At 39.7% G+C, this 23201-nt stretch overlaps 1 protein-coding gene across 2 annotated transcripts; it reads left to right on the top strand.

Annotated features, from left to right (window-relative positions):
- The first annotated feature begins 252 nt into the window (after positions 1–252).
- On the top strand, positions 253–22179 carry crfb1 (cytokine receptor family member b1). 2 transcript variants are annotated; one of them, XM_079619445.1, is made up of 11 exons: positions 253–493; positions 843–916; positions 2133–2226; positions 4036–4156; positions 7002–7165; positions 7287–7444; positions 9480–9639; positions 10484–10608; positions 16386–16565; positions 17955–18003; positions 18106–22179. In XM_079619445.1, exons 3-11 carry the CDS (start codon positions 2175–2177, stop codon positions 18537–18539), a joined length of 1443 nt encoding a protein of 480 aa, XP_079475571.1. In that variant the 5' UTR covers positions 253–493; positions 843–916; positions 2133–2174; the 3' UTR covers positions 18540–22179. The 2 variants fall into 2 exon arrangements, with proteins under 2 accessions (XP_079475571.1, XP_079475570.1); XM_079619444.1 differs by having other exon boundaries at positions 342–493; positions 17955–22179.
- Positions 22180–23201: the final 1022 nt, after the last annotated feature.

Below are 23201 nucleotides of genomic sequence, written 5' to 3'. Positions count from 1 at the left end.
TTTTAGTCGTTTGTGTCCACGTGATCTCAGGCAAACTTATTAAGGCAGTGGAACAAAACAAGCCGCAAAACACTCTGCAGGCAAAACAAAACACACACACACACACACACACACACACACACACACACACACACACACACACACACACACACACACACACACACACACACACACACACACACACACACACACACACACACACACACATAAACACACACACACACATAAACACACACACACACACACACACACACACACACACACACACACACACACACACACACACACACACGTCTTTCCCGTGAACCTGTTTGTGTTTGAGTGAAAATCACGTGACTGTCAGGGAAGCGCGTGCGTGTGTCAGTGACGTGTGGAAACAGAATCAGGAACCCCCTTCACCGACGGGTCTTCTATTAATATATGCGGTATTAAACTTAATAACCGCTCTCTCTCACATGATTACCCGACAGGACAGAACGGCATGGAGTTACGGGTAATGTGGAGAACTTTTTACGTGTTTAAACGATTGTTGTAACGTTAATGAAGTGGACCTTGGTACACATGACACCGTCGCACACACAGTAACTTAACTTAATATCCAGTGTTACACAGGTCGCTTTAATACAGGTATCTGTGTTATTAATCTGGTATTTCATATATGTTAGCTTTTTAAAGTAATATGTGTACTACACGATATCGATGTAACGTACATTTATCATGATTTTACATGATACACCAATGTAACTTACTTCGAAGAATAGCAACATGCTAAGTTACATGTTCATAAAGCCATGTTTACGTTTATTTCTTTATGTTTATTGTTATTCATCTTTCCTGAACAGATCAGGTCAGTCCAGTGACTTCACGGTTTACAGGACTGTGACTGTATCAAGACCACATTTACACACGGATAAAGGTATCTATATTGAACATCTATGGTTTGATTATGAGATTGGTGGCTCATCCCCAGAAGCCGAGGAACCAGGACATGAATAGCAGAATTACAGTTTTTAGACTATATTGACCTTAACAATACATTAATGCATGAATTATGTAATGCTACAGGTATAATAAAGACAAGGAGGCAGTTTAACAGCTCAACTGTCTTGTTCCTTGCTAAATCCTGTCATCATTTACTCCTGTTTCAAACCGGTGTGAGTTTCTTCTGCTGAACACAATAGAAGATGTTGTGAAGAATGTCGTTCTCCAAACTCAGACAGGTTTAAAACAGGAGTAAATGATGACAGGGTTTTCATTTTTAAGTGTTTCACATCAGTATTGTCCAGTTTGTCCTGCTGGCACACAGCATTACTGTTAGCCGTGTGTGTGTGTGTGTGTGTGTGTGTGTGTGTGTGTCTCTGTGCCGTGTGTTCAGCGTCCCGATGGTGAGGGGTTCGGCTTCATCAGGCAGAGCAAGCAATGTTGTGTACAAAACTGTGTTTTCTACACCCTACACTAACCCCATCACAGAACTTTCTGCATTTTTATATTTTCAAAAAATATGACGTAGTATGATTTATAAGCTTTTTTTTTTTTTTAAAAAGAGAAAAAAATCCCCACAATGATTCTCTCTCTCTCTCTCTCTCTCTCTCTCTCTCTCTCTCTCTCTCTCTCTCTCTCTCTCTCTCTCTCTCTCTCTCTCTCTCTCACACACACACACACACACACACACACACACACACACACACACACACACACACACTAGTACTTGTGTAATTGTGCATTTTTCTCGGAACGCTCTTGTAAGAGATTTTAATCTATGTTTCCTGGTTAAATCAAATAAGTAATATATAAAAACCACAAGACCCAAACGGGCAACAATGGAATGAAAAAAATTCTACAGGTATGTAAATGTGCACTAGGAAATAATGTGCTTTATTGTCTTTTAATGGGAGCTTTGTGAAACCAGGGCTAGTCATCTGTTGATAACGTCTTGTGAATGTTTAAACCGTAACTCGTTTTACACGTCTAATATTATCGCTTTCTGATCTCATTTATGAATGCATTGGTGTCTGTCCTCATCTCTCCTGTCCTCATCTCTCCTGTCCTCATCTCTCCTGTCCTCATCTCTGCTGTCCTCATCTCTGCTGTCCTCATCTCTGCTGTCCTCATCTCTCCTGTTTGTATTTCAGTGTGAGGTCGTTGCTGGTGGTGAATTATGATTGACAGTCATAATGACGACAGCATACGTGGGCCATCTCTTCCTCATGTCCCTCTACATCACAGGTACTGTACGGTCTGAGAACACACACACACACACACACACACACACACACACACACTGAAGAACGAGCGTGTGTCCTGGAGAAATGTTGAACGAGTGTGTGTTGTGAATATTTATGTGTGTTGTGAATATAGATTTTATACTTTGTGGCCTGTCTTAGAGAATGGGTTCAATATTTAATATTAGTCATTCATTATTTAGTTAGCTATACTGAATTCAGTTTTAGGTCAACAAAAATGTGTGTGCGCGTGTATATGAAATATGATACGCAACAATAACACATATGCAAATCTGTATACAGTATAATGTATGCATGTGTTGTTTGTTGAGGGTCATATTTCAGTCCCAGGACAGAAGACATGAAGGACAACAGGTTTTTCTGCAAGTTTTGGTCGTGTTGATCATTTATTGGCTAATATATTCAGGATTGGGCATTATACTTATGGTATTGTTTAACAGAATTTTCAAAGAAACTTTGCTTTAAGTTATGAGTGAATAAATGTTTGAATAATGTGGCACTCTCTTTTTAACATTACAACATAAATATATATATATATATATATATATATTGGATGTCATAATCTGACAAAAAAAAAAAAAAATTCTGATGTCTCTTTACTCTGACCAGAGTAAATTAGTACATGGATGTTTTTATGTTTTGTCTTATTGTTATGTTGCTTTTTATTGAAGTGTACAGCACTTTGGAGCTACGGCGGTATCCTGTAAGCTGCGATATAAATAAACGAAACGAGAGTAATATTGTTTATGGGGCTCTATGATTTCTGTGATGCTGAAAACGCGGATGGAATCCATTCATAAAAATGTAATTCACTGTATAACGTGGAATTTGTCCAATTTTTTATTTAACTTAAATCAAATCTCAGTATAGACGCGAGTGTGAATATTAAATCGCAAAAAAGACTATTTGAATCCTGTATGCACACACACACACACACACACACAGCCTCTGACGCCTCACTATACGAAGACATGAACGCATGAACTTCAGCTCCAGAGTCACTCATTAGCATTTCTCCGCTTCATTTGAGAAAATCATGTGTCATAAACGCACAGAAACTCAAAGGTCTTCACGGCGACCCGTCAAAAGAAACATTTCGGTATAATTGTGACAATTATGACTTTTTTTTAAGGAATAATCACAATTTTTCTTCCATGTTTTAATTTTAACAGTAAAGCTCTGTTGTGCAGCACTTTGTTTGACAAAAATTGTTTATCATATTATTAAAAGATACATTAAATTAATGTGTTATGCCTTCATTTAATTGCCAGAAGTACACAACAAAAAATGTGATTATTAAAATGTAATTAAACCATTAAAACGGAAAACAGAATTTGTTTTTATAAAAAAAAAATTGTAACGTATTTCATAGAGCATGTTTCATGATTTCAATTTATTAGACATGATTTTTGATTACGGTACTAACATTTAATTTAACCATTAAAATGGAGTAAAAAAGAAGAGAGACAAATTAAATCGAATCCAGAAAAATTTAAATTAGGAAAAAAATAAAACCCTATCTTAATAACTATTTCATATTTGTATTTTATGTAATGAGCTAATATTGTGTATGAAACACAAACACTGCAAATATCTTTAAAACAAGATGTGGAAAACCACATGACGAAAATGAAATCTAACAGAATGGACAGGCTGGTGAATGAAACGAGGAATCGAGACTCTGGAATCTGCTTATTTCTTTTCCTGTTTTGTTGATTGAACTAGATGAGCTTTATTTGATTAGTGTCCATGTTTCTGCTTAGTTGGTGATGTGTGTGATGTCTTCTTCTAGTGCTCCACACACTCCCTGCTCCCGCCAACCTCACTATAGTGTCCCACAACTTCCGGCACATCTTGCAGTGGAATCCTGGGATAGATTCTCCTCCACGCACCGTGTTCAACTTTAGACAGCGGTGAGTCTTCTCAAACCAGTCGAGCAGTTCAGACAACACACAGATAAAACTCTTCCGCCATTAATATGAATGTTTTTCTCAATTTCAGCTATTAATGATAGACATGTAACATTACAGTGTAATTTAAAGCTATAATTTGAACATTTAATAGGCTTTAAAAAAATAAACTTTCTATGAACTTAAAACTATCTTCCCATAAACCCATTGTAATAAATGTCACATTTAGCTGTGTGTTTAATATATCAGGGCTCAACGCTGAGGGGTTTCCTATTGGCCCAGTCAGACCGGTGCAGATTTTTACCTGCACTGCTAAAATCCACTAAAAAGTTATTGTTTTTGACCCGTGTAACCTTCATTTCCAGGTATTGAATAATTTCTGTAATTTCGGATAAAAATATTTAAGGCACATCACGGTATTGAATAGGCCTTTATTTCAATATATTGTGCAGCCTTAGTGGCAACATTACACTCAGGAGTTTACAACGTGGATAAAGCCAAAAGGCCAGAGATCTAGCATTCAGTCATGATTCACTTTCAGGAGCTTTACAAAGTTTAGTATTTAACAAAAACTCCACGAAAGCTCTCTCAGACATTTCTGATGACATGAACGTTTCCACTGTGACTTAAAGATACAATATGTATTTTCGCCGCTAGGGGTCGCTAACCTCAGAATAACAAAGGCAGAGTTTGATGATGCAAAACTTGTCGTCAAGCCGATGGATCTAATAATGTTTCTGGATGAGTGAATACATTGATGTTTTTATTATGACTGTGGTGTGAAGCAGGGCATTTAATTCTACCGAACTAACGTTACCCGCAAGTGCTGTATTATTACTCACACAGGACAGTTTATTAGACGAATGAAGCTTGTGAGGTAACGCAGCACTGTCTCACTCGCTCTATATCACACTAAACTGCATCTGAGTGTGTTAAAGTTATAATGTTATTAGTTTGTTAGTTTGTGTGTATGAGATTAGCAGTACGCTAGATCAACATTAGAATAACATACTGATCATATTCTAACATTTCATCATGTTGAGCTATATAACATTAATTAGTTTAATGTACATTTGCTCACCTGTCTAATAAAGCTCATGTAAGAGCGTTAGTCGCGGACGTTAGCTCTCGGCGTCTCTGTCGAGTGGAAGTTAGTCGTGGACGCTAGCTCTCTGCGTCTCTGTCGAGTGGAAGTTAGACGCGGACGTTAGCTCTCGGCGTCTCTGTCGAGTGGAAGTTAGTCGTGGACGCTAGCTCTCTGCGTCTCTGTCGAGTGGAAGTTAGTCGTGGACGCTAGCTCTCTGCGTCTCTGTCGAGTGGAAGTTAGGCGAGGACGCTAGCTCTCTGCGTCTCTGTCGAGTGGAAGTTAGTCGCGGACGCTAGCTCTCGCCGTCTCTGTTGAGTGGAAGTTAGTCGTGGATGCTAGCTCTCTGCGTCTCTGTCGAGTGGAAGTTAGTCGCGGACGCTAGCTCTCGGCATCTCTGTCGAGTGGAAGTTAGCCGCGGACGCTAGCTCTCTGCGTCTCTGTCGAGTGGAAGTTAGTCACGGACGCTAGCTCTCGGCATCTCTGTCGAGTGGAAGTTAGCCGCGGACGTTAGCACTGGCGTCTCTGTCGAGTGGAAGTTAGTCGCGGACGCTAGCTCTCGGCGTCTCTGTCGAGTGGAAGTTAGGCGAGGACGCTAGCTCTCGACGTCTCTGTCGAGTGGAAGTTAGTCGCGGACGCTAGCTCTCGGCGTCTCTGTCGAGTGGAAGTTAGTCGCGGACGCTAGCTCTCGGCGTCTCTGTCGAGTGGAAGTTAGTAGCGGACGCTAGCTCTCGGCATCTCTGTCGAGTGGAAGTTAGCCGCGGACGTTAGCACTGGCGTCTCTGTCGAGTGGAAGTTAGTCGCGGACGCTAGCTCTCGGCGTCTCTGTCGAGTGGAAGTTAGTCGCGGACGCTAGCTCTCGGCGTCTCTGTCGAGTGGAAGTTAGTCGCGGACGCTAGCTCTCGGCGTCTCTGTCGAGTGGAAGTTAGTAGCGGACGCTAGCTCTCGGCGTCTCTGTCGAGTGGAAGTTAGTAGCGGACGCTAGCTCTCGGCGTCTCTGTCGAGTGGAAGTTAGTCGCGGACGCTAGCTCTCTGCGTCTCTGTCGAGTGGAAGTTAATCGCGGACGCTAGCTCTCTGCGTCTCTGTCGAGTGGAAGTTAGTCGCGGACGCTAGCTCTCTGCGTCTCTGTTGAGTGGAAGTTAGTCGCGGACGCTAGCTCTCGGCGTCTCTGTCGAGTGGAAGTTAGTCGCGGACGCTAGCTCTCGGCGTCTCTGTCGAGTGGAAGTTAGTCGCGGACGCTAGCTCTCGGCGTCTCGAAAACGCCACGCTGATATTGATCAGTTTTAGTTCTCCTTTTGTCCCAAAGTCTGCTTGCCATGGTCCATGATGTTTGAACGAAACAACAACAGCGTGAGCGCGCCGCTAGACGTAACGCAGTTGTCCACGTCTGTCGCCATGATTACTATTGCCGTACGAGCGGAAACGGGGATAACGTGGATATTACGTCAGTGACAGGCGACAGTGAATAGGTTTTCCGGGACGGCAATTATTTAAATTTGGAATTTCTCTGAAATTAAAAATCTTTGTGAACTTTTGGGATATTGTAAGCACACATCTGCAGGAAATATATCACACTGTGCAAGAGATTTTTGGATATTTTATTACAAAATTCTTAATTGTAGCTTTAAATGTAACCATAAAAGACAACTTTTGTCAGCATCACACAAATCCTAAGAAGTTTTTCCTAGCGGAAACTCACACTTTCTTACATTGTGTCCTGTTTTTACCATCTTTAAATAAAGACTGATGTTTTATTTTCACAGCTGTGAAGGACAGCCAACGGTGCGTCTGAACATCACAAACACAACAGTAGACGTCTCTGAAACAGTGAAGGACATCTATTCACTCTGCACTTTCACTGTTTGGGCATCGCTTGGCAACACAACATCAGTGAGAGTTCAAAAACGTTTTACACCATACGAAGACAGTAAGTACATTAACATCTGGGGGTTGGTGTGATGCGAGTCATATTTTCAGTTTGCATGTGCATGTCTGTTGAGATCTAGAGTTGTTCACTTTTAAAATGGCTTTGATTTTGCTTTGTTTAGCAATCATCGGTCCACCCATTATATCCCTGTCTGGCTGTGAAAACTGTCTGAACATCAGCATCTCTCTACCCGTTGACACAACAATTACAGAACAAATGCGTCAGTTTTATAGATCTGGGTCCTTTAATATAAGTTGGAAGAAAGCCGGACAGAGTGAGGTGAGTGTTCCTGTGGGAGAAGTGTTCGTTTGTGTCTGCTCAGAATAAGAGAGATTTAATTGCTGGCTAGGCTAAGTTCACAGTAGTTGCCGAGTCATATTTCTCCACCAAATCTTGTTACACTGTAAAGCCAAAGGGGTTCAGCTGATGAAACCGTTTGTGAATCTGCCAATCAACATGCTTTTTAATTCTTTATCCAATTAGTAGATGTGTTAGTTATCTTTTTGTTAATAAAATGCACTTTATTGTGTTGATAATACAGAAAGATTCAGTATCTCACAAATCCTTCAGATAGTTCAGCTGACAAACTCCCTTTAACCCTCTGGGGTCTGAGGGGTTTTCTGGGTCCTGGAGGTGTTCTGACATGCTCTAACATTTGTGCTTATTTCTGTTACTTGTGACATTTTCATGGCTAAAGTATTATTACGCTGTATTCAGCACAAACTCTGCTACAATATTATGTCAGCAGCATGTATGTAAAAGTTTGTAGTTTTGAGATAATAACATTTATACGTGGTTTGTGAAAATGACAAAAAAAAGTCACTGAAATAAGGTCATGAAACCCAAACTGATTATTTCTTCACAAGACTTTTAAATTTTTTATCACGTAGCCTAGAATATTTGCTCCAAAACTATGTGAAAATCATCCTGAATACCCATTCATATAAGACAATATATTGATTTAAAATTTGTAAGACATGTCTTGTGTAAGAAAGCTTTTATGCGAGTAGGCCTGAACAACCCCATTAATATTGAGTGTTTTACACCTGAGAGAGACAAAGACCCTCCCATAATGGCCCTATCAGGAGCTCTCAGGCACTATCATTATGAGGAACCTTGCACAAAGAATGAGGAGAATTAAAAAATAATGGCTTTTTGATTGTTTGGATGTATTTACAACACAACATAATCCAAAGATACACAACAAATGGCAAAAAAGCACATTATTTAACACACTGAACTAAAGACAGAGACTTAACCAGTCACACACCTTTGCGCCATTCCTGAAACATAGTGCATACCTGTCATTTCCCAGGTGTTTGATTTTTCACTTTACCTCCTCATGCTCATGTTGAAGTCAGCAGGACGGGTACCTAAAAAACAAACAAACATGTGAACATGCTGATATCAAGAGAAACTAGGGCTGCACGATTTTGGGAATACATTTTAGATTTGTTCTGGTTAAAATAGCTTTTTAAAATTTACAAAATACACACACATATATAATGAACACCAGGTTTGTTGTGCCTTTTAGGCATATACCTGCAGGGCTGAAAATAATAATAACAATAGTATAGCAAGCATCGTTAAAAAGGAACACTTCAGTAACACTACACTAGAGAGAAATATATTGATTATCATATGTTACTTCAAATGTTTACAATCGATATGACGTTATGAAATGAGATTGGAGTAAAAACATGGTGCGTTTTGCTTTTCAAGTTTGCGTTTTGCTTTTTTACTCTTACTTAAACTGTTGAATTATTCAAATGGTAAATTATTTTGTAATATCTTAAAATCTAGATTTTTTTGTAATAACTTAATCACTGTTGATTAGGGATGCACCGATATGAAAATTTTGCCTGGTAACGATAACCGATAATTATTTATATTTGAAAGCTGATAACCGATATTTTGGTCGATAAATCTAAATCCAAATTTTTATATAATTTTTGAGAGCCTGATTACAAAAAAAAAGTCTCACCATTAAAAGTCATGTCCTAAACACACATTATAATTTTATGTAGCCGATATGACGGCCTTGCATATAACTGTTATTTCCTTTTTTTAAAGTGATGCCAATCATATTTCAAGCAATTCAAAACCATCACGGTGAACAGTGCACATCTGAAGGAAATAATCCATTATTTATCTGCTTTAATATATTGGACACATTTTCTTATCGGGCCGATAATGATAACATCACAAATGAACATATATCGGCCGATATACCGCGCACCCCTACTGTTGATGACTGTAGACTTGTGGACTGTGTTTAAAGCTGCATTTCTCACTGGTGTTTTGTCAAACCTAGGCCGAGCAGATCCCTTACTCAGGCACTCAGCATGTCCTGGAGAACCTTCAGCCGGGAGAGCAGTACTGTGTGAGAGCTATTCCCCAAATCAGCTCCAACCGCAACACTCGAGCTTCTGCGTGGCAGTGTGAATACACTCGTAAAGTGGAGCCAAGAGGCGGTGAGAAACACCTTTTAACAGCAGCACTATATATATAACAGTGGTCATCCTCTCAATGACATTATCTAGCAGGATTTACTGAGCTTGAACATGATTGGCCAGTTATTTAATCAGGCTATATCTATATACTAGATATCTCTCGAAGTGCTCTCTGTAGGGATCATCTCTACTCTAGAAGAAGAAAAGAAGAACTAGTAATAATTCATTTTGAAAGTGAAATTGAGTAGTTAATATAATTACAGATATCATCAAATTGATTATTATTTGTAAAAATGTAATTAAAGAGATCTACAATAATCCACTATTGTGATTCCACGACTGTCCAAAAGAAAGCGTCATGTCCCAATGGGGATGTATCACGGGAGAAGATAAATCACGTGAAGAAGAATAAAGACCCATGCGGGATTTGAAAAGAGAAAAGGTGTATTATCAGTTCTGCTTTGCATTTGATGGGTTTTAATAGTAGAAATTCAAGTTGCAAAGCTCTATAATGTAAACTGTCAGTGGGAAGTTACATAACCTTTGTTGATAGAATAATCCATTTCTAGAACACGTGAATTAGATCGAATAGAAATTCGCTTGTCGGATTTGTAACAGAATTGGCTGAGTATGTGCTGTATGGTTTCAGTGAGAAACACCACAGCTGGTCAGAGGTCTGCAGAGACGCACCCCAGTCGGTGTGCCGAGCTTCACCACTCTTCCCCACACGGCTCTATGGGCCGCCGAGCACTCTTGTCCAGGAGAACACTGTCCACCGTGCAGTAGCGCTGCAGTGCGCATGTTTCTGCTGTGATGACTGAAAGTCAGGTGTACATGTGTGACGGTGATGCTTGTCTCTCTGCAGGGCTGTATGTAATGAGTTGGTCACTGGGAGCGTCAGTGGCGGGTGTAGCTGTGCTTCTGCTAGCGTTGGGTCTGCTTTACACTGGGTTTCTCTGTAAGCTGAAGACCCCTCCTCTGAAATCTCTGGTAAGAGTCTGTCTGCACTCACACACAGCATCTGCTGTTCAGGAATCTCTTATACATGTTCATTTTAGGTATGCGCCGATACCACTTTTTTTTAGAACCGATCCAATACCAGCGCAGTTTTTTTTTAAATCAAGTAGAATTTCTATAACTCTGTGTGTTGATCTGATAATCACTCTTTTGTGTGCTAAACACAATCTACTTAATACAGACAACTTCATTATAAAGGAAAAAAAAGATATCATAATCTATGACAGAAATGCTATTATAAACTAGATTAGTGGATAATTCAGCAGTAAAATTGAGTCTAGGAAAATCACAAATGCACAATAATTGTATAAAATCTGAACATTTAGTGAAAAAATATTTAGTGGGGAACAAATGAGAGACAATAAGTGTAACACTAAATCTGGTAAAACGTTACACATTGCTCTTTGTATTGCTGTAAAATACATTCATGAAAAACAAGATAACAAAAATCAAAAGGATAAATTATTTTATAAATAGCCTACTATAAAATTGAGACATGTTTTAAGTATGTCTTGCCTATTAACCCCCTGAGGTCGGCAAACGCGCGGGCGCGTTTTGCTCGTTTTTTTTTACATAGCAGCAAAATAGACCTAAAATACTCCGTCGGTTTTGGTCATACAGCCTTAAGAAATATGAAAAAATAAGCTGTTAAATGTCTACTTTTTTATGTGTCCACTTACAATCGAAATAAAACATTGTGCTTTTGTAAAATAAAGAAAGTAAACAGGGAGTGCTTTATGCCTCTCCGTCTCCGTGAACTTTTTTTCTGAAGCACGTCTCTAAATTTATACAAATCTCAGCGAATACTATTCACTCAGACATGAGCTATATATCTCTATAATCATTTAAGTGTGTAGTTTTAAATTATCTAATTCAAAACTAAAACAAATATTCTCTGTTTATGTAATCTATATAAAAAGAGCGAGAGATCAGTCGTGCTCATTATCGTTCTGACACCTCATTACTCTGTTAATGTGACACGCCCATCGACAGCGCGCGCTATTCAAACACAGATAATCTGAAGCAACACATGCAAACCAGTCAACGCCCACAACAGCTGGACAACACACTCGCTGTGAGGAATAATAATATCGTGATTATCCTGGAAATTTTACCTCAAACGTGCTGGAGTAGCCGAACAACGGATCCAGCTGCAGATCATCAGTAAGTGCTTTGTTCTAATCGCGATATGAAATGGTGTCTGTAAACCGCAAAAGACTGTTTAAATTTGAATGGCGTTTCTGTGTTTGAATGAATGAACGGCACATGTGCATGTTGTTGTTTACTAGCCTACAGCTCGCGCATTTCTGTGTTTGAATGAATGAACGGCACATGATGTTGTTTACTCCAGTTCGCGCGTTTCTGTGTTTGAATGAATGAACGGCACATGATGTTGTTTACTCCAGTTCGCGCGTTTCTGTGTTTGAATGAATGAACGGCACATGCTGTTGTTTACTCCAGTTCGCGCGTTTCTGTGTTTGAATGAATGAACGGCACATGCTGTTGTTTACTCCAGTTCGCGCGTTTCTGTGTTTGAATGAATGAACGGCACATGCTGTTGTTTACTCCAGTTCGCGCGTTTCTGTGTTTGAATGAATGAACGGCACATGCTGTTGTTTACTCCAGTTCGCGCGTTTCTGTGTTTGAATGAATGAACGGCACATGTGCATGTTGTTGTTTAGCTACTAGCCTACAGCTCGCGCGTCTGTGTGTGTGAATGAAACTATCTTGCCTACTGAGATGAGTAAAAATCGACTGAATACGTTGAAATAAAATGTCTTTGTATAAGCAACATTTTAAACTGCAAATTAACATTTATGCCCTAATATAGGCTATATTATAAAAGACGATGTTACAGACGAAATATGAAAGACAACATTTCGTTTTGGATAGATTATAAAGTTTGTACTGCCACATCAAAACCTAATTTCCAAGGTGCAAACAAAATCTTAAAAGGTCAATATAAGCCTTCTCTTTAAATTATTTTTGTGTTTTATTAGTGACAAATTTGGGAAGAGGATAGCCTACATAATCCAAAACTTTCTGAAAATACGAATAAGAATTAACTGCACAATTACTAGAAATGTTTACCTTGGATATTATACAATTTGCAAGCATAGCCCTACACAGTTTGTGGAAAAATACACTTTTTTTTCAAGATGTTTCCAACTCTGAACCAATTCTGTAGTAATATATATATATATATGTGTGTGTGTATGTATGTATGTATGTATGTATATATATATATATATATATATATATGTGTGTGTGTGTGTATGTATGTATATATGTGTGTGTGTTGTCTTTGCATTCTGTGTGGTTCAGTGACACCTAAGGCTCATTAGTATGCAGCATTAGCAGGTCTTTGTCTCCTCAGGTGTGAATGAGGACATTATTCATGACCTTGTTGGATCATTCACGCCCACCTGCATATTGCCTTTCCAAACAAAAAGTGTCTTACAAAATTTAAATCAATCTATTGTTTAATGTGAACGATTAGCCTGGATGATTTTCAGATCATTTTGAAGTAAATACTCTAGCCCACAACATCCATTAGTCAAAAGTATTGTGGAAATATGTGAAGTTGGTCGTTTGTGGTCTTATATCAGAACATTTAAGTTTGAGTTTTTTGAATAACCACGCATAAATAATATTCTCTCAAAAATGCAAACATGTACATACATGTTGCTCACATATTATGATAGTCATGTTCGTGCTAAATACAGTGTAATTACACCTTTGCCATTAATATGTTTATAAGCAACTGAAAAAAATACAAATATCAGGTCATGTCAAAACATCTCAAGGACCCCAAAAACACCTTAGACTCCAGAGGGTTAATAATCGTTCATTGTGTCACTGTATTATGATATGAAACTGCACATCCCGAGCGCAGGACGATGAGCTTGAAGCAACACGAGTCACGGCGCGTCGAGTCCGCATTGAACAGTTCACAGCACTGAGGAAAGGCATATTGATGCGTAGTGTATTATACAGTATCTATCTCTGCAATAGTTTATTGAGGCTTTTCTTTTAACAGTTTTAAATGTCAGTTCCTGTGCGCGTGAAGAACAGTTATAGTGCTCTGACTCTCTAGTGCTGTGATCTAACAGACACCCGGGAGAAAGTAACATGATTAAGGTACAGCAATAAAGTCCAGCAAGATAAAGTTGTTTAATGCGAAACCATAGACCTTTATCTACAGATCAAGTATAATAATATTAACACTGAATGATCTTGGAGAGCTTCATCATGTTGGCTCGTAACCGAACGCGACGCGCTGTTGGGAACGCTGAATGGAGAATGACTGACAGCCGCAGCGGAGGGAAGAGTTTACATGATCTTGAATTTAATGACTTAAATATTAATTTCTTTCTCACATTATACTATATAATGGTTTCAGAACACTTATAATATAGTGCACGACAACTTTATGATGCTTTATAATGTTTTTGTGCCTTTTGTGGGGCTTAAAGGAACACTCCACTTTTTTTGGAAATATGCTAATTTCCCAGCTCCCCGAGAGTTAAACAGTTTTACTGTTTTTAATCCATTCAGCCGATCTCCGGGTCTGGCGGTAGCACTTTTAGCATAGCTTAGCATAGATCATTGAATCTGATGTGACTGTTAGCATCTCTCTCAAAAAAATGACCAAAGAGTTTCGATATTTTTCCTATTTAAACCTTGACTCTTCTGTAGTTACATCATGTACTAAGACCGACGGAAAATGAAAAGTTGTGATTTTCTAGGCCGATATGACTAGGAATAATCCTGCGTAATAATCAGGAACTGCTGCCGTACCAGCAGCGCAATGATATTACACAGCGCCTGAAAATAGTCCCCAGCTCGGTAACTTCCAACGTGACCGGCACTAAGTGTGTAAATCACTACGCCTGCTGGTACGGCAGTTCCTTGATTATTACGCAGGAATGAGAGTATAGTTCCTTATTTTCTGTTGGTCTTCGTACACGATGTAACTACAGAAGAGTTTTAAATAGGAAAAATATCGAAACTCTTTGGTAATTTTTTTGAGAGAGATGCTAACTGTCTAATCAGATTCAATGATCTATGCTAAGCTACGCTAAAAGTGCTACCGCCAGACCCGGAGATCGGCTGAATGGATTCGAAAACGGTAAAACTGTTTAACTCTCGGGGAGCTGGGGAATGAGCTTATTTCCAAAAAAAGTGGAGTGTTCCTTTAACAACAACACAGAATAGTATACGCACAATATCGGATTTGGATCGGCCTCGTCTGACCGATACCCGATCCGGCAAAAATGGCAGTGTCGGAGCTTTAGTTTCTCCTAACTGGTTGCACTTTCGTTTTAAGAAATGGTTATGATTGGAATGAGTTAATGAGAATGAGTTAATTTCATCTATAAAGCAGCTCTGCAGTAAACAGTGATGTCATCGGCCAACTGCTGTATAAAATCAATAATATTAGGGACGCACCGATACAGAAGCTCTGGCCGATAACGGTAAATCTGTATTATTTGACAGCGGATAATTTTTAGATTAGAGCTTGTTTCAAAAACAAAAGTCTCGGCATTAAAAGCCACTCAGCTCTTCAACCTTCAGCCTATAGTGAACCTGTGCAAGATTTAGAAGTGTGTTTTTACTCCTATGGCCAACTTTCTCAGAAAAATAAAAATTATATTGCCTTACAAATAAATAAAATTAGGCAAACAAGTTATTGGACAACATTGCTTGCATATAAAGAATCAAATTGCTCGGGTCATGGATAAATTAAATGGTATACCCTTCTCACGGACAGTGACTACGTTTACAAGCAGCCAATAACCCGTTTAAAACCGGAATATTAGCAATAACCCGGTCGCGCACGGCCATGTAAACACCGGCAAAAACCCGAATATGCTCATTCCGGTTTTTTAAAAACACGATCCCTGGGTTACCCCTTTTCTAACCTGAATATTTGGTCATGTAAACGCGTATCGGCGTATCCCCATCAAAAGGAACATGGATTTGTGTTCTGCGCATGTTCTATTCGCAAGGAATCTTGGTCTTTTGAGTAGAGGAACTTCTAAACCTGCGTGCAGTATATCGGAAGTAAGCAAGAAGTAGAGGTAAACATGGTGAGACGCAGCACAGTAGTGTCAAGTGCTGCTGGTGGGTCAGTACCAGCACCAAAGCCGATCGCTATCTGCCCCGAACTATTCATTATCCGCGTGCTGCTGCTGTTGTTGTTGTCTTTGGATACAGGAAGAAGAATCGGAAATGACGTATATTGTGTCTTAAGGTTGTCCGTACGTCCAGACGCTAACCGTGCGTCGCCGGTTACATCGGGATATTGCCAATTGTTTACAAATTCCATGTATACAGGAGTAACTCTCTCTGCTCACGCATGTAAACGGGTTATTCCGATTGTTTCAAAAACCCAAATAGTGACCTTAACCCGGCCATAACCCGAATATTGACAGCTTGTAAACGTAGTCACTGATACAATTATTTTAATTAAACAATATTGATGAAGTAATATAAGATTGTAGATGCGCTCTTCCCGTAAGAACGTGCTAAAAGGCGTGCACAGAGTTAACAGCGTTCTTTCACAGTAGTGTTTTCATGTAGGCTATATGTGACCCTGGACCACATGACACACGGCTGACCTCAACGCTTCAGCCTCTTGTGTGAAAGAAACCTTTGACTAGTAGAGCTGGAGCAGGAGCCGTAGTTTGAGTCATGTGTCCTCCTGTCTCATATAATGACTGTTCATCTCTTCCTCTCTCATTTAGAATAACATTGTTACTCAAGTCCACTTCCTGATTCCTGAAGAGACGTTATGTGAGAGAGTGACATCCACCGAGGCTCCGGTAAACAGTGCATCTAAAAACTATCCCACCAAGACCAACTACACACTGGGTGTGGAGGAAGACTCGGGGAAGAGGCAGCATGAGGAGAACTATGCCAACAAGGTCTGTGTTTGTTTTTCATGAGTTGTGCAATTTGTGCCTTTAATATTCTGTCATATTTCCATCAGCATGTATCCATAGTGCACATGATCTGATGGCAGTCAATAGCGGTTTAAAGTTGGAGTTCCTGTGTTTGCATGAGCCATGCAGTGGTGGGACGAGTAATAACTTACGAGTAATAATAAGTAATAAGTACGAGTAGAAGATAATAATGACTCGAGCAGGAGTAATAAGTAGTTTGTAATGTAGTAACTTGAGTAGTTATTCAGCAAAGTAATTTAGTATTAGACGATGTTAGCAATATGGAGAACTAAACACTCTCATGTGATTTCTCTTTCATTCATACTGAATGCCGGAGGGCGCCAACAAGTGCACAAGTGATCAAAACTTACATTAATCGCAAAACTTAAAACTTATGACGTTACAATCAGGGTTTGAAATCAGCTTTTTCACTCACCGGCCAATTTGGCTACTAAATCTTTAGCCATTCAGAACTTCTACTAGCCAAAAAAAGATAAATAAACCAGATTAACTTGTGTGTGTGTGTATATACATAATTTGGATTTCATACATTTATTTCGTATTCGAACTACACCCTGTCATCCAGCATCTCCTCTTCATCCTCATCACCACATGTGTGTTTAGCTGGACAGATCACAGATCACAGGACATGTAGGATGCTGAAAAATAACTGTGTTTTCTGTTCACCAAACGCGTATTAATCTTCACTGTTGCTTCAGTGCTAATGCACAAGCGCTGTTATGTGTTGTGTAGAGACGTGTGTGTTCAAGTGAGCAGATATGAGCAGATTCTGTGCAATACTCTGTATTTAATACATCATGATGACTTCCCAGCAAAGTGAGGAAACATAATAACACGCCAACATTAGTATGTGTATACATTAGCCTGTATCACAGTATAGCATTTTATAATATTTTTTCTGTCTAGACAGAAAACCACAGAAGCAAGTTATTTTATTTCAAACGCGACGGACGTGTATATATACAGTATATATAGTGATTTTGGAGCAAAACATGGTATTAATCTCATAAATTGTCGTGCTTGACGTAATGCTTAGCTAACATACTAGCTATCCCTGTTGCCAAGAGCGATTGTTTTGTTTCTAATTTTGAAAAGTTTCCACGTTTGAGAGGTTTGAGAGGTTTGATCAAAAGAAATGAGGTATTAAAACGGTATGAATAGCAAAGTTAACATGCTAAATAAAATGCTCGCTCTTTTTTTTTTTTTGTTCTACTGAAAATACGCCGCGAGACCACTGTTGCTATAGTAACGAAATACACATCTTTACATGCATCTGACTGACAGATAAATCATGTGATCTTATGTCACTGGACATGTTAATTGACCGTCCATGTCCTGTTGTTGTCACAGGCCGACACAGACGACGAGGAGGACGACGAGGAGGACGACGAGGAAGGAGGTAAAGGACACTACATGGGTTGTGTGATTGATGACAGTGGTTCCAGCAAAGAGAAGGCTGTAGTCTCCACTCTGCATGGGAGATCTCTGCTCTTTTCTGCAGGGGCAAGGGACACAGCCATAGGAGACATCCATCATGATGACCCCGAGCGTAACCATACTCTCCTATCAGAAGTGTTTGAAGATCATAACAACACTCGTTCAGAATCTAAGGGGGATGAAGAGGGTTCGGCGAACATCAACTTGTTTTCAGTGACGTTGAGGGCTCTGGCGCCTCAGGATGATGAGGACGAGCTGTGTAAACCTCTGCTCCTCGAGTCCGTGCTGGGGTTATCTGCATCTGACCGCTCTGTGCTGGAGGAACACACTGAAGAAGAGGAGGAGCTCCTACTGGACGCCACGCCCACAGCACTGAGACCCGATGAGGAGGCGGACTCGCCGTCGGGATATATGGTGACCCACACTGGAGACATGAGTGAACTGAAGCGGTCCTCGTCAGAAGAGGCGGAGTGTGACACGGACTATCTGACCCGGTGAAGGCCAGACACTTGCAGAACATGATGAACTTGTCTTCATCATAGAGTGAAGCATCGTTGTTATCACCGGTGCATGATTCAGTGAAAGTGTGCCTACATCATGGAAATGAGCAGAACTAAGAAGAGACGGATGCCACAACATGGTGATCACACTGGTAATAACCGCAAGAAATGGAAGAGCTTTTATAAGAGGATTTTATTTTGTGAAGGGATGTTGTATATTTATAGTTCTGGCCCTCAAAACTGATTGGCCATTTAATTTATTTAGAAAATACCGTATTGTTACGAATATAAGATGACACCCTATTTCAAGGCACATTTTTATAACGAAAATACTTTTATTAGAAAATATTTTTCATATTGCATGATTTTCATTTTTTCATTTTTGTATTGAAAGTATGGTAAATACTGGTAAAATCTCCCAATTTTCTTTAATTTTTCCAATACTGGAAAAAATTTGCCTGACTTCGTCATACTCGTACTCTAGGCAGAATGTGAGTCTGATGCTGCTCCATAGTAGCCTGGGTTTCCCCATACTGCCTTTGCGCAGCGCGATTTTATTCACGCTGAAAGGCAGTCTGGATACCATGGACCTGATTTTCGCCTCATCTAGGGAACCAATCACAGAACGGGGAGGGAGCAGCAAGACGATGACGACATCTATGTTGGTTCTAATTCTGTGTTTTTTTTTTATAAAAACATGTCTGTGGAGTGTCCATATATACCTTCGACCCTCATGTTTATCTTGCACAAACAGCAATAGTCGCTGAACGTCATTGTTTACACAAAAATTTGTGTAAAAATTTGTCGGCCCTGTCTCAACTTTATAACACGGTTGCAACGTGACTCGACTGATTTAAAAAACTGGAAAGACGCTGAAAGAGAGCCGGCTGGAGAAGCGTGCTCATCTGAGGCTTCAGAGAACAGAGATCGCGAGCGCATCCCTTCCATTGGTGTTCATTGCGTCCCATCTTCTTAGCCACCATCGGAGCAAGCTGATAAATTAAACTTTTGCCGAATCCCGTAGGAAGGACGGCAAACACATCTTTCCGATCGACAAATGCCTTGATTGCGGTTCTCTGTTCGTCTTTTAAAATGAATGCGCTGTCGATTTCTTTAATAACAGACGCGATGGCGGAATCTAACCATCTCAATCCTCCAGCTGCAGTCATCTTCATCTTTGTTGAAAACCAGTTCAACCCAACCGCTCTTTGATGACGTGGTGATTACGTAACCGCAGATCATCTGTCCATCATCGATTAAAGCCCCGCCCTGGCAATTTGATTGGCTCGGCCTTCTGGGAGTCGAGCATAATTACTCCTCAACGGATCGAGTCCAGACCGAACTTCCCGACCTAAAAATGTTGTGTGCTGGGGTCGGGCTGCAGCCAGGCTAGGATAAAATCACATTTAAAAACTTTTTGGCATACCATAAATATAGCCTTTAGCCCATCTGAATTATATAGCAATTAGGCTATCCATCTCATGAAAACCACGTAGCCTACCAACATTTCATAAACTGTAGAAGTGAAATCTAGGAACCGTTTTACGACTTTTTGCGCTCGCAATCTTCTAACTTTACACTCTGACACACCGTATTTCTTGGCACACTCGTTTTACACGTATTTGGCGCCACCTATAGACCCCTTTTCAGTTAGTAAACATGGTGACGTTTTTAGTGGGCGGAGCTTAGGTGGAGGCAGAACGATTCCTCTGGCCGCTTCACTAACGCTAGTTTGCCAGTTTTGTTAGATTGTTTTTTAACAATGATTGGAGAAAATCTGATTTTATCTTTATGTGCAAGCGCACTCACTGTCCAGGACCGCGATTGCTATTTGCAAAAGATAATTTTAACGGACGGAACCAGTTTGGCCGACCCGTACACGCTCACTCAATGATGGACGATCTGACAGGATTAACGTTAACGCCGCCTCCGGTCGAGTGACTTCTACACCGACCCGATAGAGAAAGTGAGCGTAAAGATAAACTGAGTGTATATAAATCTTCAGATGTTTATTTAGATGCCATAACTATGTGCTAAATGCTCACGTACACGAATTGTGTGGTTCGATCCGCAGAAGCGCCAAGAAGACCCAATGTAAAGAGTGACATTACGGTGCAATTTTAATGATCTGCATCAGAAAACATTAAAGCTGCACTGTGTAGGATTTACTCCCATCTAGCGGTGAAACTGTATATGACTACCGACTGAATATTACTTTCTAGCCCCTCCCATTCCGAGGGTGTTTTAACTCCTACGGTGGCCTATTATTCCTAATCTACCGGCAGTCGCGAGTAATCTCCGCTCGCATTCGTCACGGCGTCGCTGAGTGTAAAACGTGTAGCCGAATCTGTGCTGGTTTGTAGTGGCCGCCTCCAGGTTTGCCTCCAGCTAGCGGCGTGACGTAACTGTGACGTCGGCTCGAAATTGGTCTATTTTTGCGGGTGTATTATTGACATGTAAAACTGAATATAAGATGAACCCATTTTTTCAGATGTATTTCTAAGAAAATACATTGTCTTATGTTTTACTGGTAAGAATGTAGTGTTTAATATACAATCTGTGGTTTATATATAAAAATAGAGCCTATTTGAAAATTTGCTCCAACTTTTTCGAAGGTTGTGAGGTCTCAGTTGTGGTTAAACTTGAGTGGCCAATCTTTGATCTAATGAATCTATTATTTGACCACAGTCAAAATGATTTGCTTTGGAACAAGGTAAAGTTTTATCATTTTATTTTTCATTTAATTTAAATGGCTGTTTTTGTAGCCTACTTTTTAACTGAATTGTTGGCTTTTATATTTCCTATTGTACAAATGTCTTCTACTTCTATAATTGCTATTTTTTTTTACATTTAATATTAGTTCAATAAAGAATATTTTGTATAAATACTTGGTGTTGAGAAACAGTCTGTATGTTAGTTTTGGGGATTTTTCAGTGACTTCAGTGCATTGTACTAACTCTCTCATTGACTTTATGAGAGAGTTAGTACAGCGCTTCCCAACCTTTAGTCAAGTCACCTCTATTTAGCACTTTCTACAGAGTGTTTCAAAGCAGCTTTATGCTGCGTTCACACCAAACGCGAATATGCGTCAAAATTCGCGCCTGCCGCGTCTGGTTATTCGCGTGACCACTTTGTGTTCATTCGCGCGTCAAGAGCGGAATTGACGCGCGTAAAAAAAAAAGTTTGAAGCGAAATTTACGCGCGTCACGCGCGTCACGAGGCGAAAGTCAGTTTCGAGACCCGCTGGCGGCCATCTTTTTACAAGATCCCAGATAGCAAAATTGTTCTGGCCCACCACAGGGCCACATCCTTGCTTCAATTCTGGCCCAGTTCTGGCTAGGTCCCTGGCCCAAAACTGGTCCACACATGGAAAATAGACACAAAAACAGTCCCTCCGGCCCAGATGAGGCCCACACCCTGTAAAATTATTTGTTTTGTTTATATGGCCCAGTTCTGGCCCAGACACTGCAAAGTAACTTAATTATTTTATGTGGCCCAGTTCTGGCCCAGACACTAATAAGACAGATCTGGCTGAGACTCGGCCTGGTCCCCGGGCCAGATGTGGTCCAGAAACTACGACATGTAATGCATTATACCAGGAAAACACAAATTCAAACATTTAAAAAAGATTAAAGGCTTTTATTAAAAAAATAACAAATACACTATAACATGAACATGTATTAACAATGATCAAATAAACTATAAAATGAACATTAACAACACATTTTAAACAATAACATTAATAACTAATTTTAGACAATAATATTAACAACCCATTTTAAACAATAACAATAAAAATATATGTATAAAATACGAAGAAAAAATAAACTTATTTTAAATAATAATATTAACAACCCATTTTAAATAATATTACAAATAATACAAATTTATAATATAGGAAGAAAAAATAAACTCACATGCACAAACAAATAATTCTCACAGTCACATGCACACACACACACACACACACACAAATAATTCTCACATGCACACACACACACACAAATAATTCTCACAGTCACATGCACACACACACACACACACACACAAATAATTCTCACATGCACACACACACACACAAATAATTCTCACAGTCACATGCACACACACACACACAAATAATTCTCACATGCACACACACACACACAAATAATTCTCACAGTCACATGCACACACACACACACAAATAATTCTCACATGCACACACACACACAAATTATTCTTAGTCACACACACACACAAATAATTACAGTCACACACGCGCACACACACACAATTCTTACAGTCACACACACACACACATACACACACAAATATGATTCTTACAGTCACACACACATAATTCTAACATGCACACACTCACACACAAATAATTCTTACAGTCACAAACACACACACACAAATAATTCTCACATGCACACACACACAAATAATTCTCACATGCACACACACACACACACACAAAAAATTCTTAGTCACACACGCACACACACAATTCTTACAGTCATACACACGCACACACACACACAAATATAATTCTTACAGTCACACACACATAATTCTAACATGTACACTCACACACATAATTCTTACAGTCACACACACACACACACAATTCTTACAGTCATACACACGCACACACACACACAAATATAATTCT

The sequence above is a fragment of the Phoxinus phoxinus genome (genome assembly GCF_949152265.1).
Source record: "Phoxinus phoxinus genome assembly, chromosome: 7".
Classification (NCBI taxonomy): Eukaryota; Metazoa; Chordata; class Actinopteri; order Cypriniformes; family Leuciscidae; genus Phoxinus; species Phoxinus phoxinus.
The sequence above is the reverse complement of the archived record's forward strand: the minus strand, read 5'-3'. Positions and strand labels throughout refer to the sequence as shown.